This window comes from Bubalus bubalis, chromosome X (assembly GCF_019923935.1).
Source record: "Bubalus bubalis isolate 160015118507 breed Murrah chromosome X, NDDB_SH_1, whole genome shotgun sequence".
NCBI classification, from domain to species: Eukaryota; Metazoa; Chordata; class Mammalia; order Artiodactyla; family Bovidae; genus Bubalus; species Bubalus bubalis.
In genome coordinates this window covers 88,922,239-88,946,236 of record NC_059181.1, presented here as the reverse complement: position 1 = coordinate 88,946,236, position 23,998 = coordinate 88,922,239, and the positions used below count along the sequence as shown (strand labels likewise).

Sequence of the window (23,998 nt, the reverse complement as noted above, 5' to 3'; positions counted from 1 at the left end):
GTGTCTACCAGAGGGCTGGCCCAGTTTACACCGTTAGCCACTAGCGACTGCTGCTCCTTAGGCCAGTCTATTTTTCATATGAACTAGTTTCTCTCTACCCTCAGCTCCTTGGAAACCACAGGGTTGTCATGGTAGCTGTTATCAGGGAGAAGGGAGTAAGAAGATGCTGACTACACCCTGTTTCTCTTCTCTAACGAGGTATAAGGCCAAGCGCCCCCTTTGTCTACACAAACACTATGCTCCCTTATGCTATAAGTAAGGTTGGCTGAGTTAGGGCTTAAATAGTCCATCGCCATGGGGGTCAGTGCTCTCTTTCTATGGGAGAAAGATCCTTGCTTTGACCCCCTTCTCCCAGCTGCAATAGGTAGATTTGGGCAAATGCTCTTATTGTTTTGCTGGCATTCTTTTTTTTTTTTTTTTCTTCTCTCTTCAGTGGTACTAGGGAGACTGGAGTGAGTTCTCGGTTTTGTACACCAAAGAGAATATATTTGGCTCCCAAGATGGCAACAGGGACAGGTGCCTCCCTTCTCTCTACCTGAACATCTTTCTTTCCACTTTGTTTTCATCAGTGGAAGTGCCCTTTGAGAAGAAAACACTTCCTGGTCCTCAGGAGATGCTTGAAAATTGAATGAGAGCCTCCACTTCTTTGTGACTTGCAGTTGGGGAGTCACCATCTTTAAGCATTTCCCATTTCTAGCAGGAACCAGCTATGAAGCAAAATGACTAAAAGAGGTACGTAAGAGGGGAGAATCCGCAGAGACATTAATCACCGTGAGACTCTCCTTTCTTGTTACACTCGTCAAGTAAGAAGAGGGCCAGTCAGTGGCAAAGGCAAAGAGTTAACATGGGAGACGCAGCACTGTAGGCTGTGTGGTTAGAGCCTCGCTATTAGAGAAAGGGAAATTTCTACAGGAGATCAGAACTTGGTGCCTCGGCCCATGAGTTTCAGGACGGCAAAGTTGTAAGTGGCAGCAATCATGAAGGTGAGCTGTAGGGAAGAGAAGAGAGAAGACTAGTGAGAATAGAAAAGGCAGCTCTCTCTTTTCCAATCCTTTTGGGAATGAGGAAGGGTAGAAATAAAATCACAGGTAAATAAAGAAAAAAATATTCTGCACAAAGGAACACATTCAGGCTTTTGCCCTGTATACTTGACTAGAAGTCCTCCATGAGACAGGCCCAGAGAATCAACTCAACAAGGATTTTTTCTACACCTCTGCTCTGCCCAGCACTGAGTTTTCCTCAGGGAAGTGAACACTACCTGGACTCTGCCATCATCATATCTGTATGTCTGAGTGACCTAGACTTCCTGTAGAGGCATAGTCCCACTGTGCAGCACAACTTTCTCCCACTTAATACAGCCATTTATTTCACAAGATGAGGAACAACTCAACTCTGGATAAAACCCTCAGCGGTGGGAGCCAGGAGTGCTGCAAGCTGATCCTGGGTAGATCAACACTTATTCAGTACCCCGTGTTCTTAATAATGAAGGCATGACATTGACACTGTGCCACACCATCAATAATAACAATTCTAATAGTGTTAAGAGGTCCTTCCTGTATTTTCAGGAGAGTAACTAAATCCCTTGGAAGGCATCCAAGATGGATTCCTATTTATGGTATATAGAATTTCAGGCTACAAAAAATCACGTTTAGTAAGGTTTCAGTGTTCTTGTCACTGATCTGACCAGGATGTGTTAAGAATTAATGATAATTTCTGACTGCAAAGCACTTGGCAATGTTACATGCTCTGTAAATGCTATATCTTATTATTCTTTTTAAAATTATGTATGTATGTATGTATGTATTTGGCTGTGCCGGGTCTTAGTTGCAGTAAATGGGATCTTTGATCTTTGTTGCAGCCTGTAGAATCTTTAGAAACAGCATGTGAACTCTTAGTTGTGACATGTGGTATCTAGTTCCCTGATCAGGGATCAAACCCAGGTCCCTTGTGTTGGGAGCTCAGAATCTTAGTCACTGAACCACCAAGGAAGTCCCAATATCTTATTTCTTGACCACGAATCTCTTTCCTCCTCTTCCCTCATATCACTTCGCTTGTTCCTATCTCATTTTTGAAATTTTTCTGCCTTGCCAACCCAAAGTAGAAAGACATAGTCTCTATACTCTGCCGTCTCTGCCCAGGAGCTTCTCTCCAGCATTTCAAGTTTAGAAGGAATCTATCTTTTTTACCTTTCAGCATAGCTGTCTCCAAGCTATCCCAGGACCATTTATTTGCCAAGATCATTCAAAGACAACTCACCAGGGAAACCAGCGTGGCTGCAGCCCCCACAAACGCAGCAATAAACAGATGGAAGGTCATTTGGAACTGTAAGAAAATGCAGAAGAGCTGGGTCTTGCAACAGCAAAAATAAGCTGTGCTGTAGATTGTGAAGCGCAACTTTCAGAAGGTGTTAATATATTTTTGTGTGTTAATTTGGCATCTCTAACTAACTTGTCACTTCTATAGGCCTCCCATTCTTCCGTGTACCCATAGCACCCAGAACACAGAATACTCATAAAATAATATAGTCCTCCCAAATAATCAACTGGTTCCCCACGGTTGTGCCTGGGATCCCAAAACATCTTGCTTTCAAAGAAATAGTTTACTGCCTTATTCCTTCCTTTTATTCCCCTGCTGCATTTGTGCATAATATCCATTTTCAATACAGTGTTTTCCTTTTTCAAATGTACTTTCTTTTTAAATGAGATTGAGAAGTTCCAAACGAAATGTGTGTTATAAAATCTATGAATATCTGTGCACAACTCATTTCCTTGATAAGGTTTTTAAGAATAAAAATGTTCACTTGAGGGATTTTGCCATTAAGCTCTATCTTTACCTAAATCTACAAATTTCTCTTTTAAGAGAGTAAGCCTTAGAATGGAAGGTTTTATCTGCTGTTTTTAGGAAACTAGATATTTTACCAAGTATACGCTTACTGGCTCAGGCGATATTTCATAGAAGACAATCTGCTAACTCAAAACCCAGCAAAGAGAAACTGTAGTCCTTAAAATCCAAGATGGGTAGAAATGTTACAGTTTGGGCCATTTCATTGTAAAATAACCCAATGGCTCACTCACCTCAGCTGTTTTGCAGATGGACAGAAGGTTGGAGCCACACACCTTGCCAGGGAAAGCATTCCATGGGAGAACACCTAAGTAAGAGACAAATATCACAAAGTAACCTTCACGGAGCTTTGGGGTTACCTGGAGAACTTCTTTCATCTTTAATCAGCCTGGCTTAAAAGTTGGGTCCTACTAATTATCAGGATTTTCTTTTCTAAAGATTTACTCAAAAAATAGAAGGTGGTATTGAACAGTTGAAAAATTTTCTGTTTGTTATTGAAATGGGCTGCTTCTGGTTTCAGAACAGCAGTCAACTAAGAGAAAGCAATGCAAACAGCCAAGAAAACTCCCACCACTTCCAACAAGTTCCCTTCTCAGGGAAGAAATCTCTCTGGTTTCAGTGGAGAGGGATTAACGAGCATCCATACTTCTTATTTCTCCCCATAATACCACCCTCCTTAGCCTAAGAACCAAATATATCATGCTTCTATAGGGAGTGGGAGAGCCAAGCCACCCTAACTCACCATACATTCTGGCATCAGCACAGAGAGTGCCTATACTTGCAGAGGTCTTGCTGGGGGCAGCAATAGACTGGCAGGTGGTCCAGGTGTTGAAGTAAATGTATACAGGCACAGCAGAGCAGGCAAACACCAGGAGCCACACAACGGTCAGGGCATAGGTGATGCCCACAAACTAAAACAATTGACATGGAGTGGTTAGAAATCAGTGTCAGCCTGCAGACATTGAAAGGTAAACAAAGAGATCCTGGAATGGCACGTGCCAGACATGAAACCAGATTTCAGGGATCTCCACCAAATAAAATTAGTAAGCGGGGCACCTCTGCCAAATGTCATTGGCAGTATCTTATCTACTAGAGAATTGGCCCCAAGTAATGACGGGGAGGGGGAGAATGGGTGGGGGTTGGAGTGAGGAGGACCCCTGGGTTAGAAAGGTTTCGGGAGATTGTTTGGACAGATAAGGTGTGAAGAAATCAAAAGAGATCTTGAAAGAAAGTCGTGCCATTTAAATGCCTTAGGCTGAGCTTAGAAAATGCCCCTTGTCAAAGGACTTTGGATCCCTAGTTATTGAACAAAGCCAATCAGAGATTTCAATTCCAATCCAAAAACCTTTCTAAGCCAACTGCTAGCCACAAAAGATAACAGTGCAACCCCCAGATGTTCAGCCCCCAAATGGTCTTTAACTGTAGAGGCTGGAAACCAATGCGTACCTCACTAGAAGCATAATAGCCCTCTGACAGATAAGGCCTTAAACATGCAGATCTATGCTAGTTCCCTCTGGGACCTTCAACAATGTAGGATCCCAGAATAGTATGGATTCCATCTCGGAGTCAATCACTTAATTTCTATGATCCACCCTCCCTCTCAGATCAGGAACCTACATCTCAATCCACTGAGAAACATTTTAAATTCTTAGGCAGTCAGATCTACTCTTGTTGTGGTCCCAGCTAGGAAGGGATCAAAGAGGTACCAGTAGATGGCTTAGAAATGGTCTGATTGTATGAAGCACCCCACAGAACTCAGGCTTTCCCTTTTGAGATGAAATTTTCTAGGGACCTTTTGAAAAGTGAGGCTAAGCCAGCTGGGCACCACGTTCTTCCTGACCTCATTTGGCCGTAGCCATCAGGTCCTCACTCAGAAGCCAGGCCCCTAGAGAGGACCCAGCCTTGGGTGGGGATGAGGCCACAGACTCATGCCCAGTTGTCCCCCACCCCTTGTTATTGCCACAAAATCCTGAGGATGATCACCTTGTCGGGATGTCCTAGCCATTTTCCCAAACAATGACACACCCGCTCCAAAGAATGAGCTTGATGTTGGCCTCTGGAACCCCTCCCCTTCTGGCCCCCTGTTACCGTTGCACTCAGGCCCTTGCCGCAGATGGTGGTCTTGTAGTCGCCAAAGATCTGCCTGACTGCGCCGGTGGTGTAGAAGCCCTCGGCCAGCAGGAGGGCCCCATAAAGGAAGAAGAAAGAGGCAGTTCCATAGATGACATACTGGAAAGCATGGATCCTGTGTTAACAGATAACACAAAGCCAGAAAATCTTATGCATGGAGGACCCAGTTCCCTTGCTGCATAAGTCAGTTGGACTCTTGAATAGGCTCATAAACAAGGCTAGAGATGCTTTAGGGGAATCACTAGGTTCTTCCTCTAGGCTTCTACCTTGTACTTATTGAGGTAACTGGAGAAGGGAATGGCAACCCACTCCAGTATTCTTGCCTGTAGAATCCCATGGACAGAGGAGCCTGGCGGGCTACAGTCCATAGGGTCACAAAGAGTTGGGCACGACTGAGCAACACTTATTGTAGTAACAGAAGATGCTCCTCCCCCACATTTGTCTTACCCTGTGACCTGAAGAACTGGGACCCTACTTTCCTTGGCCTGACCCTTCAGAGATGCTCCCTCAGAGGAGAGAGGAGAGAGGAGCTAGGTAAGAAGGAAGACGGATGAAGGAAGTAGAGCCTAACTTGGTCTAGAAACAGGAGAGGCTTAGTATTGGGCTGGAGCACACTCAAGTGGTGTGGTGAAACGAGAGCAGCAGCCCCACTCTTGTCTCATCAGTCTGCCTCCTGCGAGTTCTCTATATGGACCACTGCAGAGGCTCCAACTCAGTCCATGTTAACCCTACCTAGCAGAAATGAGAACATGTGAGACAAAGCAAGGGCAGGGGTGGAGTGGGTGTGGTAGGAGTGAGGTGGCAGGCAGGCAGACCTCCTCCCCTGAATGTGGCACTTCCCCTTCATTTAGGGCTTCAGATGTGCTATAGGTGGAATCTGCACACATATCAATGTGTGTATGTGGAATCTAGAAAAAATGGTACAGATGAACCTATATGCAGGGCAGGAATAGAGACATAAATGTATAGAACACATGTGTGGACAGAGAGTGGGGGGTGGATAAATTGGGAGATTGGGATTGACATATATATACACTGTGTGTGTGCTAAGTCGCTTCAGTCATGTCCAGCTCTTTGCAACACTATGGACCATAGCCCGCCAGGCTCCTCTGTCCATGGGGATTCTCTAGGCAAGAATACTGGAGTGGGTAGCCACACCCTCCTCCAGGGGACCTTCCCAACCCAGGACCTTCCCAACCAAGAACCTTGGCAGGCAGGTTCTTTACCACTAACACCACCTGGGAAGCCATATATATATATATATATATATATATATATATATATATATTCACTTTCACTATATATACACTACCATGTGTAAAATAGATAGCTAGTGGGAAGCTGCTCTATTAGCACAGAGAGCTCACCTCTGTGTTCTATGATGACCTAGATGGGTAGGATGGTGGGTGAGGGTAGGATGGAGGTCCAAGAGGGAGAGGCTATGTGTATACATATAGCTGATTCACTGTGTTGTACAGCAGAAACTAACACAACACTGTAAAGCAACTATACCCCAATAAAAAATGTTTTTTAAAAAAGAAGGAAGACCCCGGAATTCTGTCTGCCTCCACACCAATCTCCTACTAGTCACTAAGGTACTGATGAGTTCTGTGTCTCGAAGATAGACAGGATTGGTGGGGGAGAGTAGGTACTTACACATTGATAAGATACTCATAGTCCTGGTAGTTTTTGGAGAAATATGTCTCAATTAGCTTTTCTGTACCAGTGAGTGCTTCATGTCCACAGCCACAGAATAGTGCCACCCCAAAGAAACACAATCCAGTGGCCACCAGGGAAGCAAAGGGGGCCCCTACGAGACATCTTGCACAGCACTCTAATAAGCCTGAAGAAAAAGGAGGGCAAACAGTCAGGGATGTACAATACATAGTTCATCACTCTTCTCTGTCTGCCAGCCCAGCCAGGCCCTGTGCTCACATGCATGGATGCAGGGATGGAGGAGGGGTCACCTCAGAGACCAAAAGCAGGAGAGTCTAGAACCTCAGAATTTTGGAATATGAGACTGAATCCCCTCAACCATATTTTGTTCCATTCTTGAAGATAAATCCTTGCCTTGAATTCCCAAAATGTCCATGAGTTTTTGAATAATCAGTATTCAAGTAGGCCATTAGAAAGATGATGCTCTCACTCCCTCCTTTCTTATCCTTCTGATTTGTTTGTTTTCGCCATTTATCAACTTTTATGGAGTACTTACTATGTGCCCAGCATTGTGCTAGGTGTCATGTGGAGTGTGAACATATAAAAGACATAGACTCTGCCATAGGGACATTTTTGTTTATGGAGGAGAATGAGCTAGGTAGACCTGACATTTTCAACCAACAGTTTCAGGCAGCCTAGTAAATGGTTACAAAGGGTAAATGCCTTTCCAATTTCATAGAAATATTGATATTGTCAGACAAGAGTTGACCCTTAAAGAGCATTTCAGGTGGGAAAACTGAAATTGCATGTTCCTGGGTATTTCTGAACATCGCATTTGCAGCACAGAATGCTTGATTCTTCTTAGTCTGGATGTCTGGAGAGCGCTCCAAAGAAAGGAGGGAACTGGCAGAGGATAGGAGATGTTCATGGGAGGATGACTATTACTCGCAGTAGTAAACATACAGGCTGAATGCTTTCGGGACACTTTGCATGGCTGACTTGTCCCCCTATGCTATAGTTTGGCCAATGTCCCCACCCTTAGTTCTACCCTGGAGTTCTGTCAAAACAACTACAAAGAGACGTTATACAAAGTCAACAAAGCATGAAATGTCTTTCTGGCGTGACAAAACACACTAGGGCCTGGGAATACAGGTGTCTTAAAATGCTGAGACTCTGAAATTCCACAGATCTGGTACCCCAGGCCCCATGCAAGTGTTGCTGAGAAACAGGAAGGGCAAGTAAGAAGTCACAGGTTCTGAGAGTAGCTGTGTCCCAAGTACAAGCCCTGAGCTCTAAGGTGTCATGTGGAGTGAAACAACAAATGTCCAGTAGATGATGGGAAAGGCACCTTCTAGTCTCTTGGCCACAACCCCAAAAGGTGAAAGAAATGAAAATCTTCAGAAAAGAAGTTATATATACACTAATTTTATCCATCTGTTCACATATCATAGATATGATACATGAATTATTTTGTATATATTATATGCATTGTTGCTGTTCAGTCACTGTTCTATTTGACTCTTTGTGACCCCATGGACTGCAGCATGCCAGGCTTCTCTGTCCTTCACTATCTCCCAGAGTTTGCTCAGACTCATGTCCATTGAGTCGATGATGCCATCCAACCATCTCGTCCTCTGTCATCTTCTTCTCCTTCTGCCCTTAATGTTTTCCAGCATCAGGGTCTTTTCCAATGAGTCATCTCTATGCATCAAGTGGCCAAAGTATTGGAGTTTCAGAATCAGTCCTTCCAATGAATATTCAGGGTTGATATACTATATGCATATATAAATTATTTGTGTGAATACACACACACAAATAAATAGCAAATGTGCCAAGAAGCTGCTATTTTAGGAAAGCATGCTGAAACTCCTTACACAAATAAAATGCATTGTATTGACTTTTAGATTTGGACTTTATCCAAAGCTCATTTTTTTAATGCCAGGGACCAGGAAAATCCTTTGCCTGACTCTCTTAATACTAGTACAGTTTCTTTTTAGCCCTTAGTGCTTGATCATCTGGTGATGTGCCTGAACTATGTCCATGTGAACAGATTCTGAAGGACCAAATTCTCTCTATCGTGAGAAAGCTGAGGTAGTGGCATTTGTCTCTGCTCTCAGGGCCACAGCGTGAGTGAGTCCTCTTACCCACTGTCCCCTATAATGATAGCCTTTCCTTGGTGCTCAAAGAGCCTCTTCCTCAATATTCTTGTGTGTCACCCCAGAGATGAGGCATAGAAGCCCAAGCCAAGCAAAATAAGTAGCTAACATTTGAAGCAGAACTGCATTTCCTCCCTTTTCTAAGAACTGAAGGCCTGCTGTCGGAAAACTTGGCCTCTATGGAAAGCAATCAGTTTGTAGCTTCGCTGCTCTAAGTGGAGGCAGAGTTTACTTAATATGAATTGTGCTCGGTAAGAGTGCCTCATTAGAGCTGGTGCATGGGGTGTGAGTGTGTGAGTGTGTGTGTGTGTGTGTGTGTGTTCTCACACGCACACACTTGTGCCAGAGCGGGGGCACATGCATGGATGCAAACATGCACATAAACGCATATATAAACCAGAGAGAAAAACACAGCACTTGAAATTGATTATTGTTCTCAGGAAACATTCAGATATTGATCTTCCTCTTTCTTAATAGGTCAAGATACTAGATGCATCTTGTAAGTCAAGAAAAGGAGCTTGGAAATAAACAGTGCTGCCATTTTCCTTCTCTGCCTATCCAAATCTTCCCCACTCCCAAACTCTTAGAATCTTCTACTAAAGAAGGTCTCTGAAGCCTGGGGGTGGAGGGAGGAGAAGGTGCATGACCCCACTGTTCCCTCTCTCCCCAGCACAGGGTCAGGGCTTGGACAGAACCCTCCATAGCTCCCTTGGACAAAGAAGCCTTGTTTTTTCCCTGAGATCTCAGGAGCCTCATTGGTATTCTGCAGGGGCCTCCAGGCCTGGGGGTGGGAAGGGGGTCAGACCCAGGGAACAATGAAAGAACTGTTTGTTTAGCCCAAAGTAAGGAGAACCATCCTCCCAAGCAAGTGACCATCCTGTGCCCACTGACTCACCCCACCTTTTTTATCCTGGAGAGGGCTAAAATGGTGGTGCAGGTGAGATCAGGAATGAAAAAACTTGAACTCTTGCTAATGAAACAGAATTCCACTCTAAGTTTCAGCTGATCCCCCCTCCAGGGTTGTAAAGATTAGGGGGGAAAGCCTCGTTAGTCCATCTGATCCCTGTATCATCCAAATAATCAGAGAGTATCATATATAGTGTTCTTACTGGGTGATAAAGGGCTAAGCCTTGGGAGCAACTCTGAATCATCCACTGATATTCTCTATTCTTCAATCCATTTTTCCTCCATTTTCTTAGAGCTCAAATAACTTAGCACCCCCATTTCTGCTTTACTGTCACTCGAAGCAAGGTACAAGAAAAACCTAGGCTTTAATGAATCTCTAATGTGGAGCTGAAATTAAATGGTCCTGAGTATATCTATCACTCTTTAGCTATAAATAGTTCAACAATATCAGCATAAGATGTCCATCTCTTCACATTGAAATGAAATGTTTGTTCTGAGGGCATTTAAGTTCAGCAGAAGTGAAGAATCTCCACCAGTCAGCCCAAGCAAAAAATCAAATTTTGGATTCCAACTGGGAAAAACTCAGAACATGCAAGAAATTGTGTCATCAAAGGAGTTTACAATCAAAACATTCTGAGGAAGGTTCATTGGGTTCCCTTTAATTTGGGGTTGTGTGAACAATAACCTAAAACCAAAGGGTCTCCATTTCAGAAGACTTCATGGTTGAAAAGTTACCGGTTTGATTCAGGAAGGCCATGAGGGATTCTGTAGAACCTCCTTGGCCTCTCAGGAAACATTCTTACATTTCCAGGCTAAGTATTGACTGCAACATGGTGGAGTTGGCAGAAAAGAACTATATAGCAATAATATTACCCAATGCAACTGAATTGAATTAAACCACCTGACCTTTTCTAAAGATTTTTATATAGATCATTTTTAAAGTCGTTACTGAATTGGTTATAATATATTGCTTCTATTTTATGTTTTCTTGGAGGTTTTGGCTCTTAGGGATGTGGGATCTTAGCTCCATGACCAGGAATTGAACTTGTGCCCCCTGCATTGGAAGGCAAAGTCTTAACCACTGGACTGCCAGGGAAGTCCCTAAACCACCTGACTTTGATGAGAGATCATACAGAAAAATAATGACCTTCCCCAGGGTTTTCCTTTCCATTCATTGAATTCAGTACAATTATTAAGCATATGGCAATAACCCAGATACTGTGGGAAACAAAAGGGAACTATAAGGCCCAGTCCCTTCCTTCAGAAACCTTTCAGTCTTGGGGAGAACAAACATAGCGTCAAATCAAAGACCAAAGCTACCTACAATCTAGTGTTAAAATGTGTATAACCAAGCCCTGTGGGCAAAATGTAAGCAAAGGGGAAATATTCAGTGCTGGCTAGATGTATCTGTGAACTCCCAAAACTAATCAATCTGTGATAGAACTTCAAGTCCTTCTCATTAATGCTCTTCACAGGAATCTGACAAGGATCAACAGGACTGCTGTGACTCTCGTCCAGATTTCTGTCTATCCAGAAATAGATACTGGGTTGTACTGGGTTGATTCTGATGCTGTTTCTTTAAGCAGGAGCCAAGAGCTCCCAAGCCCTCCCTCCTTTCCCATGCCCTGGGCATGCCTCAAGGACGAGCTCCATGATGGAAATTCAGTTTGAATCTGGGAACCCATCAAAGGGAGGAAAGGAAGGTCTTTGATCAAAAGGGATGATAGAAAGAGACCAATTGTGCCTTGCACAAATCCCAGCCTGTCCCTTGAATCCAGCTGACAAAGGGAGAGATAGAAGAACCCTATACAATAGAGCTAAACAACAGGCAGGCTCATTGAGTGAAAAACTGGCCCCATCTCTCTAAGTCTCTAATCTGAGCTACAGTTTTACCCTCCTCCCAGAACCCACCCCTTAACCTCACCCCATGAACAGAGGCTCACTTGATCAGGACCTATCGCAGTTGACAGGGCCAAGATGCTAGAGCAGCCGTGACTGGTACCAGGAATGGATGGGGATGAATGGGTGGGTTCTAGGAGTAAAACAACAATCATCAGGAGGTGCCAGAGACAAAGACTTTTGCTTCTGGCTTTATCCAAATCAGACAAAGCCCTGCTTGTAATCATGTCTTTCCTACATGAAATCAGCACTTATACCATGTTCAAGTGCTGGAAAGGGGCTCTGTAGCCACTGAGGCATGAAAATCCAAGCTTGCTAGATAGTCAAGTCATGCAGGCATAATTAAATAAAAATGAAACGCAGCCTTCTCTTTGAAAAGATATTATTACTACCATGGCAACAGCATCTGGACCACTTTGTTTCCTATATTCCCTACTCCTCCCCCAAACACACACACTAACCCATGCATACATGCATGGGTGCACATGTGCATTGATGTATGCCAACTTGTACCCAAACATTGGGAGGCTGGGGTAGAGACTGGATTGTTAAACTCTCTCCCTGACATGTTGTCCTCACTTTGCCCACTTCTGGGAAAGTGAAAGAGAAGCAACTGGCACTAAGCTGAGAGACAACAGTTTCCATACTTTCTTCCTTAGCCCAGTCTCCCACCAATTCCTGCTCTTCCCTTGGTCGCAGTGTGAAGCTGATCTAGGGAACCTTGTTCTCTTCCTTAGGATGTCACTGACTCCTTTCCAGAGCCTGGCCTGGCAGAAAGCTCAGAGGCCAGTGCAGAGCTGAGTGATCACCTTTAGGACCATTTTAAAATAACCAAGGGGTTTTTGATGAGAGTTTGACACTGGGCAGGCCCTGACAGTGGGAAGGGAAGGGAAAGCTACTCTATTCACCTGCCAAGGCTGATGTTATCTTTCCCAATCAGTTTACTGCCCTAACTTGATGTTTTCTGGACCTGAAGTTCTGTGGGCAAGGAGGGCATTTCTACTGTTGCTTTCTGTCAACACCAAGAACCCTGGGGGTGGTTTTCAAGGCTTCAAGTTAACACACAACAAGGGGGAAAGATGCCATTGGCTAGGGTTCTGCTTTCATGAGTTTGGAGACTGTATTTTCCCTCCTACCCATTTCTCAAGGGTTTCTTTGGGTCTATTTACTACTCAGAGAGATTTGAGAGCGTAGTTCTAGTTGTCAGGTTATTGAGTAAATTTCTGGCTTTCCTAGAAGAAACCCAGGGCAAAAGGCCCTTGAAGCAGAACAGACCTTCTCCTAGAAGAAACCCAGGGCAAAAGGCTCTTGAAGCAGAGCAGACCTTCCAATCTGCCTGGTTCTCCTCTGGCTCTGCCAGGCCGAGGTGAGGAGTCGGGTGGGGAAGGGTACATATGATCATTTTAGTCAGTGTCTCTAGGAAAAGTACGTGAATGTGCTGGTTTCATCTGCTTTCTTTTTAGCTCCTGGCACTCTTGCAGCCTTCTTGCCATCATGATGGGATTCAGTTAGTCTTCAGGCATTTTGTAAAAACCTGGACCCCTGCTCTGCCTTCACACTTTTTGCCTGGGCTGCACTCACACTGTGAGCCAGCCAAACCTACACTGCTCAGCAAACAGCCACCTTTGGAGGGAAGCATCATTGTCTGGTTACCAGGGTAACAGCCACTGTTCTCAGACATCAGGCTTTGCAAGAGCCAATATTTTGCTGTTCAGTAATGGCATTGTGTTGCTAAGCAGAGAATAATCAGCTACTGCTCTTTGGCTCTTTTCCAGTTCCATTGTTATCCGAAAGACTCATTTGGAACATCCCTCTCCCAAATCAGGAAGAGGTTTAATGAACTATCATGTCCCTTGTAAATCTCTTGTGTGAACACTACAGAATTCCCTGTTCCTCCTACTTGATTCTCTGTGGTGGAGGTAGTGAGCTTCCTGTTCCTGGGGATGATGAAGAAGAAGCTGTAGGAACATTGGAGAAGGGAAATCTGCACTGAGAATTAGCTCAGACAGCTTCTAAAGTTCCTTCCAGTCCAATCCCAGATTCTATGATATAATTTGTCTAGTGCAGTAGTTAAACAGCAACACACTCCCTGTCAGAAGCAGTAGCAGTCCAGTACCTTGCTAGAGATGGTCTATTACTTACAAAGTATTTGAAATATCAGTACTTTGCTATTGCATAACTGAGAACATAATGGCCACTCCATCGTGTGCACCTAGCCCATGTACGGCTCACCCTCAGAATAAGAGATCCCATATACAGCTTCGACTGTGCCCTCATCTGCAATAATCTTCCCTGGAGGAAACCATCCGCCTCTGTAACAGGAAAATGTCCCTATGGTCACCTGATTTTTCCTGCCTTTTCCTCAGGGCTTTTACTCCCTGAGGAAGTGGTATTCAGCATCCTTCCTTACTCCCTCTCTGTTTTTTATTCACAACCTACCTAATCAGCTGCCCTGACTTCAGGCAAGGTTCTTGACATTACCTAGGACAGGAATTGAGTTCTTGCAATATTCACCTCTCATCTGGCCCCACTCAATTGGACAATTCTTACCCAAGTGCACAAAGTACATGCAAAGAAAGCTCAATCATTTCAGGAAGAATAAGAGACAGCCTGTACATGCATCATTGTATAATAATTAGTATTATTATTATTTATAACTGTTATAGAGTTTGCCCATTTTCAAAGTACTCCCACATATTATTTTTTATTTTTATAACTCTGAAAGTAGACAAAGCAATCATCTTTATCCCTATTTTCCAGATGATGACGTAATAATTCATAGCAACCTACCCAATGTCACGAAGTTCATAAGTAGCAGATCTGGGATTTGAACCTCATTATGTTCACTTCTAGTCCAGTGCTCATGCCTTCTTAATTATCCTGCCTGAATACATGCCTCAAGAGCTCTCTCAGTGTTTCAGGATGAAACAACCTAAAAACTGACACTAGCCTAATATAATTGAAAACCCATCTCCATAGATGCTTTTGGAACCTTCTGGGTAATACATTTGATGGTGAATGCACAGGACAGTTGATTCTCATTTCATTTAGGACACATTCAAGCTGTTGCTCTTGTTTTGCCAAATGTGAGCAATGTCTACATGTTTCTGTGGCCTCCTGTATGGACAAAAATCCTTATGCTCTGTACGTCTCGCACTGAGTGGACACTACAGGAGACCAGACCATGTAGCTTCTCTCTACGGAGATGCCCTCAGGACTCAACCAAGTCAGCAAGAGCCCTAAGGTCCCAGTAGCCTCCTTGTCATAGCAGGGATTTAGAATCTGAGTCATGCCCTCAGGAAGGCTAAGTCTATAATATTTACTAGATATGGTCACCCAAATGGGTGCATACATGTGCACACACACACAGCCGTACCCATATCTCTTCCTTATGGTAAAGCCATTGAGGACTTTATTTTCATTTCCTGAACTTGAGATTGGCCTCCTCAGCCATGACGAAGCCTGAATCCATGTCACCCAATTTCATTCTGATGCCCCACAGGGTCCAAATTTTGTTTCAAGCAAGCAGTCATTTTGTACAGCTGAGAGCCAGCCAACATTAGTTGCCTCCAGCAGAACCAAGGATGTCAGCTGACCAGGCCATTACCAGTACATGGGGACCAGGGGAAAAGAGAAGGCAGAGGGAAGGAAGGGGGTAGGAGGACACATGACCACATTCAGCCCTCCAGACACTCTCTCCAAGGACCTGTGGGACTCTCCATGTGTTGCTGGAGTTCTTTGGCAATAAAGCATCATTCTCAGTACAGCAGAGAAGGAGTTAATCTAATTGCGTGCTAAGGAATGAAAAAGAAAACAAGTGCCAGAACACAATTCATTTCAACCATTAGAAACTCTGAACCCCAAAGTTCTTGCAAATTCCTATGCTCTGGCTTGAATCTTCCAATCTAAAGTTTTTGAAACTCACCCATGTCTTTGGGACTCTGACTCCAACGGTAGCCGGCTGGCTAGTCTGTTTGTTCAGCTGGAAGGATCCTGGTCTCTCCAGTCTCCTTCTTCGGTCCTTTACTTTTTCTCTCTGAGTATCTTTGTCCTCTTCTCCTGCAATGAAAAGGGCTTTCTGATTGACAGCCAACCCCCTTAAAGGGACAGGCCCACTTTCCTCCTCCTCTCCTCCTCCCCTTCTCCTCCCCTTGTCCCCACCTCCTCAGGATACTCCCTTCTCTAAGACCTCCATCTTCTCTTTCTGCTTTTCAGTGCCAATTGTCTCTTTTTCTTTTTTTCTTTCCCTCCTCCCCTAAGGCTTGCCTATGTGGAATTTTGCTTTGCTGCAGAGACATCTGGAAATGTGGTTTGGGGGTGGAAATATAAGAAAGAGGTCCTGCAAGCCTCCAACTGATCCTTGGGTCTATTTTGGTATGAGATGTGGCAGCATAAGTGTCGGAGGCCATGAAGGTGGTAGCCCTGGTGAGGCAGTCAGGGTCAAAACCCTAGATGTGATCTCCTAGTCCTTCTAACTCTGCCCCAACACCACCCCTCACACCTAGCTGCCCTTGACCCTACCCACCTTTACCCTCCCCCACCACTCTTTAGCAAATAAGCGCTTCTCCCAACTCCTCCCATTCCAGTTTTAGAAACACAATAGAGAAAAAAATTGGCTTTTAAAAATAATTTCCTCCAAATCCTTCTCGGTTTTAACTGAATGAGGACAAAACACAAGCTGTTGATTCCTCGAACAGATTTTGACCAAGCTGGAGAAAGCTAGAATTGTAATCATTTTATAGACAGAGTAACGGAGACCCAGGGAGGGGGCAAGAAGACATGCTGTGCGGGTTCACAGAACACACTAAAGGAAAGGTGAGAGTTGGGGATGTGGGTGATTTCCATGGAAGGTAACTGACTTTGACAGAAGAACACAGTCTGGGAAATAGGTAGTCAATACCCCACCCTGAGAATAGAGTGTCATGAGAGAGCTGTATCCAGGGTGATGAAAGGCAAGGAGTGGGTTGAGGTAAAGCCATGGTTGTCAGTGAGGGTGGAGGGAAGGGGAAAGAAATATGGTCCTTGCCTCAGAGAAAGAAGCATGATGAAAAATAGCCAAATCAAGGAAATAATAATATACAAAACCTAATAATTGTTATTTCTAAAGACTGTGAAAGTATTTGAGTGCCCAGGACTAGGTGGGATTCACGTATGGAAGGTTTTCTAAAAGAACTGACTCTTAACCAGTGTCTATCAAACTGCTTGTTGTGTTCCCTAGCCCTTCAGGAGCCTCAGAGAGACACAACTCTCTTGACTTTGAGGTCTGCATCCTCCCATGGATGGCCTTTGAGGAAACTGGTTGACATATAAGTGGAGGATTATCCTACAACTCCAGGGAAGTAAGGTATGCCCTCCCTTCCTAATTTTCCCCATGGCTTTGCCTTGGTAAGAAAGGAAAGAAGGAGGTATTGAGCAGAGCCTAGAATCTTTCTATGAGGGGAGAGAGGCAAAATTGTGTCTTACAGTTTTCTCTTTGAGTTGAGACCTTGGTCATGTTTCTGGCTTGGGCTCTGCTGTTAGGAAATGGGTGAGTCTTCTGCAGATGCCCCTGTGGGTACCCCAAGTTCCTGAGTCCTGCTATAGTTGAGCAGAGGATCTAGAACTTTAGAGCCTCTGCTCTTATACCAGCCCCAAGAAGAAAAGATCCCTGTAAATGCTGCTCCTTTGGCAGAACCGTATAATAGTGGTTTTCTGGAGCAGGCCAGACTAAGGTCATACGACTGATGGCAGACGGTCCCAGGATCTCTGACCTCACCAGCCCTGTTCTCCAGCCATGGACTCTGCCTGCTGTGGGACTATGCCAACAATTAACTTCTGGATGGATGTTGTCAAGAGAATTGCTCTGGAGGAGAAGGAGGTCCAAAAAGAAGAAGTCACCAAATGTGTGCCCTTCGTTTCTCAGATGGCAGGAGCTGTGTCCAAACATCAATCTGATTGATATGATGAGGGAGATGGTTTTTCACAGCTTGAATAGGTGAGACACTTCTACATGCAAGGGAAATCACTCAGCCTGGGCATCTCACAAATCTGCTCCTGGACTCCTACCAGCAGCCCTGGGGACTGCTAAGCTATTGGGAAGAAAAGATGTGCTCCTGATAAACTCACAGAGACCAATTTTTCAACTATATTCCCCTTAATACACATTTCTCCTCTTTCCTTCAACTCTCTTGGCTCACTATTCATTTTGTCTTCTCCCCAGGTCTCAATCTCTCAGTGTCTCTGTTTCTCCAGCTCTGTCACTGCTTCTCTCTGTCTCTCTCTTTCACTCACCACACTCCTTGATGGAGCATGTCTTCCTGTGTCTCCCTTGTTCTTATGCCTGGGATGGTAAAGGGGCTCAGCCGGGTAACTGTGTCATGTTCACTGTCCCCAGCGCCTTACGGTTCCCAGCTCTCCAGGATCTAGTATGTCACAGTGGCTCTGTAGGGCTTGACACTCTACCTCAGCTGCCACTCACCAGTCTTCTCCTGAGTCTTTCCCACAGCTCTTATAGGGTTTTTTCCCTCCGTCCCCAAGTGGGCTTTTTTTTTTTTTAATCTATCCAACTCCACATATTTCTGTGATTCTGTTTCCAGTGGTTCTGCAGGCAAAATATTCTCCAGAGTCCAGCTGGATCCCTGGCAGTGCCCAGGGATTCCCCTAGAGGGCAATACCAGTCTTCTTGGTGGTAGCCTACTGCCTGCACTGGGTGCCTGTGGGAACAATACAGGATTGTATGAAACTCACGAACAGTTTGCTTCATGCACTTCTGATGGTACCTCCAAAGATCTGGGCCTCCTTGATCACCGCTTGCTTTGGTCATGCAGCTTTCTTGCAAATAACTCCAAATGCTTAGATAAAACATCCCCCCTCTGCTGTGTGATCACACAGAACCAGATTCTTGAAAGCCACGGGACAAGAGTGTTCTCTTTGCTCCATTATACAAACCAAACTACGAAATTCAGGGAATTCCAGTGAATTTCTCCCAGGAAAGTAAATAAGGGCTCAAGTACCCAATCTGGTGGGCCACTTCTCTGTGTCTACATAAAAGATCATAAAGGGGAACAGAGAAGGCACAGTATCAGTGAAAGCTTGAACTCACCTACTAACACTGGGGCTTCTGAAGCTGAGGCTTTGCTTCTCGCCAAGATAATGTCTTTCCAGACCCAATTTTAAAAGGCAAGTGGCTTATTCTTACAGCTTTTCTGGCCCTGGCACCGAGGCTGCTTGGCAGGCAATATATCCTATGCACTTGTGGCTGGGCTTCCCTGGTGGCTCAGCAGTAAAGAATTCGCCTTTCTCTTGCAAGAGATGCAGTTTCGATCTCTGGATCAGGAAGATCTCCTGGAGAAAAAAATGGCAACCCATTTCAGTATTCTTGCCTGGGAAATTCCATGGACAGAGGAGTCTGGCAGGCTACAGTCCATAGGGTCGTAAAGAGCCGGACACGACTGAGTGACTAAACAACAAAAGCACCTGCGATTAGAACTTTCCATACCCAACTTCATGCCAATTGGCTTGACCTTGCCTTTCTGGCCAAAAGAACTGAGGGCCAGAGATGTCACATACATTGAGCTGGCATGGAGTGGGAGGAAACTGGGCGGGGGGGGCAGTGAGCTGGATGTGCATTTGTGAGGGGGAGATGCCCATGGCTTAGGATACAGTGAGGGGTAGTCTGGAAGCCAGAACAGTCAGATGAATAAACTCAGGAAATGAGTGTCTGGGGAGCATCAAACAGCTACTAGCGACATGCAGAAATCAGTTGTCCACATAATCCACCTTCATGAACATGAAAACTCACCCAGTCTTGGTACGGTGGTCCCTGCAGAGTGCTGTACGTTTGATACAATCTCTGAGTGCAGCAGAAACACTACTACTATCCTTGGCTGTCAGATACTCACCTAACTTCTGAGGATGAATGTTGTTTGTTACAGTTTGCTGCTGGGGTACAGACACAGCTCTCCCAACACCATCCAGGAAGCAAAGGACAGAGCCACTTCTAGAGAATGCCTCTCCAAACTCTGATAACCTGAGAAGTTGCTTGGAAAATTGTTTTGCTCCAAAAAGATGTCTGCACGGAAAGCCTCTGGCCTGAATAAGAACAGCCAGGGGGAACATGGACAGGTTTCCGGCTGCTATGGCCGGAGTCTCCAACCCTTTGTACTTCTCAGGCTAAGCAGAGGGCCCACATTAGAACTCGAGGCAGGGCAAGTTATGTGAACTTTGTAGATCAGTGGGATTCAAAATCAATCACTGGGGATTAGTTAATACTAAGAGCTTTCTTATACTTGTTAGGTGTGATAATAGCATGGTTGTTGTGTAGTCGCTCAGCCATGTCCAACTCTTTGTGACCGCATGGACTGTAGCCCGCCAGGCTCCTCGGTCCACGGGGATTCTCCAGACAAGAATACTGGAATGGGTTGCCATGCCCTCCTCCAGGGAATCTTTCTGACTCAAGGATTGAACTCGTGCTTCCTGCATTGCGGATGGATTCTTTACCACTGAGCCACCAGGGGAGACCCTAATAGCATGGTAATTATGTTTTGGGAAAGAATCTTTTAGCAGTTAGAGATGCATAGCCAGATACTTACAGATGAAATGTCATGATGCTTGGGATTTTTTCCTCCCTCACAAAATTATAGTTAGATAAAATAACATTGGCTAAATGCTGAAAACTACTGAAGCTGAGTGATGGGGACATTGAGGTTCATTATACTATTTTCTCTACTTTGTGTATGGTTAAACTTAAGGTCAGAAAAGAGGAGTCCTTATGGTTAATTTGAAACAAACTCAGGAAAAAGAAGAAAGAGAACATTTTCAAGAGCAATCTCTGCTATTCCTGGGAGGATTCACATAATCTGATAGGAGTAAGCAGGAGACTTTTCACTCTGCACTTTTGTGTGATGGGAATTTGCACAATCAGCCTTTGGTATCCTCGGGTTCACAACCTTGGATTCAACCACTGTGAATGGGTGAATACATGGGTGTGGAAACCGTGGATTCTAGGGGCTGAGGGCTGACTGTGGGACTGGGGCATTCACAAATTTAGGTATCTGTGCCGGTCCTAGAACCAGTCACCCGCAAATACCAAGGGACAATTGTAATTATATGCATGCCTTAGTGTTTCAGTTGAAAATCTCATTTGAAATGTGCTTCAGGTAGATTGAGGGACAGCAGTCTGCAGGCCTCTTGAGTCTGCTCCATTGATACTAAGAGATAACAAGAGAGAAGTCCTCATCATGACAAGCTGGCCAGCCCCCACTCCCCCCACACACCCAAGCTGCCTGTGTTTCCAAAACACTGACCTATTCTGAAACACGGGCTGCCTCTAGCCACAGGAGAGGACCCCCAGGAATCCCTTCTGCACAGCTGGAGGAAAGAGGATGATTGCTCTTGCCTGCTCCCCATGGGAAGAGAAGATGTGAGCCCTTGAATGAGAGAAAGTTCTTCAGGCCAAGAGGCCACTCCCTCACCTTCCAGAGGAACAAGGCCCCTCCTTGCCTCGCTGCTGGCCCCAAGAACAGTGAGGCCTATGCCTGCCGTGGAAGCCACCCCCTCAGGCAGATTCTCAGGCTTCCTCCTTTCAAAGCTGCCGCCCAGGATGCCAGAAATATGATTATGCCCCCTCTATAATCATCATTATCATCATCATCATCAAAGTTGACTGCCCCTTCAGAGAAGCCAGGCTAAGCCGTTCAGCCCTGGCTGCTTGGCTTGTTCAAAGGAGTCAACACCACCTGTTACAACAGAGGTGGGCTGTACCAATACCTCAACCCAAAGCCTCGCTCCTATGGAGCACATTGTCTACCCTCGAGGCTGGGATGCCTTCCTTAAGGAACTGTGCCAGCATCCAGGATGGAGAGGAAGGGGAGCCTCAGTTATCCCTGCTAAGAAAGTATTCTGCAAAGAGTGAAAGTGTTAGGCACTCAGTTGTGTCCAACTCTTTGCGACCCCATGCACTGTAGCCCGCCAGGCTCCTCTGTCCGTAGGATTCTCCAGGCAAGAATACTGGAGTGGATTGCCATGCCCTCCTCCAGGGGATTTTCTTGACCCAGGGATCCAACTGGGGTCTCCAGCATTGCAGGCAGCTTCTTCACTGTCTGAGCCACCAGGGATCTGTGCTTCCTATATACTCCAGGTAAGCACAGATCATGGGGCCAGAACTTAAAGAAGATGCCTTACACAGGGAGACCTGCCTGCCCCAGCTGAGGCTTGCTTTCCACCTCCTCCTCCCCATCCCTGGCTGAGCCTGGGCAGCTGCTTTCCCCACCAGCATGGGCTCCTCCTGCCACTGAGTAGCACGTGGCAGGCACTGAGCCATGGGGAGCCCCCACCTCCCAACCACTCTCACACACACCCCCACTTAGGAACTCCATTGCTGTGGGATTTTCTGTGACAACTGGGAGGGTCCAGGGGCACAGGGCCCTGGAGCTGAGGCTGTGTGCAGGCTCTGTGGAGCTTCTGCCGCTCCCCCAGTCCCCAAAGCAGGGAGGGTGTTTTTTTTTTTTAATTTTTGTATTTTTCGTGAAGTCGCTCAGTTGTGTCCAACTCTTTGCGACCCCATGGACTTAAGCCTACCAGGCTCCTCCATCCACGGAATTTTCCAGGCAAGAGTACTGGAGTGGGTTGCCATTTCCTTGTGCTGGTTTTTGCCCTACATCAACATGAATCAGCCATAGGTATGCGTGCATCCCCAGCAGCGAGGAGTTAATGTACTCCTCCATCCTGGCTTGCCCCTTCCTAGGATGTAGATACCCTGGCCCTTGGAGGGAACCAGGTTCTTTTTTTAAGTACAGTTAGTCCAAAACCATAAAGTCTAAGAAGCAATTTCCCCAGAGGACCCTCCAAAGAGGGTTTTACATGCTCCTTGGGTTATCCTTGAAAATCCTTCAAATTTTCTAAAGTGCTGCAATTATTTCCGCAGGCTGAATCCAGCAGTTCTTGGAAGAGTTTCAAAAGATAGAGTGGCAGCAGCTTCCTTTAGCCTCTGCTTCCTCCCTGCAGCACAAATCTTCAGGAAGGAAAGCAAATCCTCCCTGGTTTGTCCTCTCTACCCTGGCTATACTGCAGCTGCCCAGCCACAGAAGCTCTGTCCAATGCTCAGCCCATGGAGACACCCTCCAAGGAGCTGGCTTAGAAAGTATCACTGAGCGCATATTACAAGCCTAGAGAGCCAGCCAATAGGGCTCTTCATTCTGGGGCAAGAGATCCCCAGCTGTCCTCAAATTTCCTCCAAAAAGGATCATGAAGTTAGCTGGAGGATGCTGGGGGTGGGCTGGCTGTCCCAGTTAAATCTCAGTTTGGAGAACGTGGCTAGTCCTGGGAGTAGCAGTCCTCTCTCTGTTAATAACTAAACAAGAAGGAAGTTAGTAGAATTGCAGCATGAAGGATTTTAGCAAGATACCAAGGAGGCCTTCCAGATGATCGGAGCTCTCTAATCATAGAGAGCTGATTAATAACATAGACTCTGAAGTCAGACACACCTGGGCTTTAGTAGCAGCTCCACTAAATACCAGTTCTGTGACTTTGGGCAATTCAACCTCTCTGGGTTTCCAATTTTTCATTCCAAAAAGGTACAATAATAATAATGAGTTATTGAAAAGATTACACAAGACAATGAACATCAAATAATTACCACAGTGCTTATGCTAAGGTGTAATAATAACAATAATAACCAGGAGAGGTGACAGATTATTTTTGGAAGTGTTTAATAAGCATTAAGCAAACAAAGTCTGAACTTAAATGATCTCTAGAACCAACACCTTTCAGATCCAGGATTCCTAGACTTCCCTGGAACCTGTTCATCTTTTAAACGGACTCAAGGAACTATGCTGAGAAGAAATATTGAGATTCACTCAACAATTCAGCCACGTGCTCCCGTAGGTATGATCCTCACCAGGATGACCAACTGTCTTCATTTGCCAAAAAGCAAGAGGTTTCCCAATATGTGGAAATTTCCATGCTAACCTTGGGTAAACCCCAGACAAACCGAGACAAGTTGGTCAACCTACATCAGCACTCACACCCATGCATGGCCATAAGCATGATCCTTGAAGCAGTTCCCTCGAAGGCTGTGCAAAACAGCCTCTGTCAATTTCCCAATGCTGAATCTGCTGAATAGGAAATTCCAAAAGCTCCCCACCCTACTTTCCTCTACTGTCTAATATATCATGCCAGGCAAGTAAGCTTGCCAGATAAACTACTCAATGCCTAGTTAAATTTGAATTTCAGATAAACCACAAAAAAATTTTTAGGGTAACTATGTTCCCAATTACTATTTGGGATATACTTATACTAAAGAATGTGTTTACTGTTTATCTATTGGAAAGTCAGATTTAACTGGGTGCCCTATATTTTTATTTGCTAATTCTGGCAACCATATAAGCCAGAGCAATCTTCCATGGCAAGTCAAGCTGGCTTCTGGGGAGGGA

The 23,998-nt window shown here is 45.1% G+C and overlaps 1 protein-coding gene across 2 annotated transcripts; it reads right to left on the bottom strand.

Annotated features, from left to right (window-relative positions):
* Positions 1-390: 390 nt before the first annotated feature.
* On the bottom strand, positions 391-15,663 carry PLP1 (proteolipid protein 1). 2 transcript variants are annotated; one of them, XM_006048183.3, is made up of 7 exons: positions 15,514-15,663; positions 6,628-6,814; positions 4,825-5,086; positions 3,584-3,752; positions 3,075-3,148; positions 2,257-2,322; positions 391-988 (listed from the first exon to the last, which is right to left on the bottom strand). In XM_006048183.3, the coding sequence occupies exons 1-7, from the start codon at positions 15,515-15,517 to the stop codon at positions 917-919; spliced, it is 834 nt and encodes a 277-aa protein (XP_006048245.1). In that variant the 5' UTR covers positions 15,518-15,663; the 3' UTR covers positions 391-916. The 2 variants fall into 2 exon arrangements, with proteins under 2 accessions (XP_006048245.1, XP_006048246.1); XM_006048184.3 differs by having other exon boundaries at positions 4,930-5,086.
* Between the last annotated feature and the right edge of the window lie 8,335 nt (positions 15,664-23,998).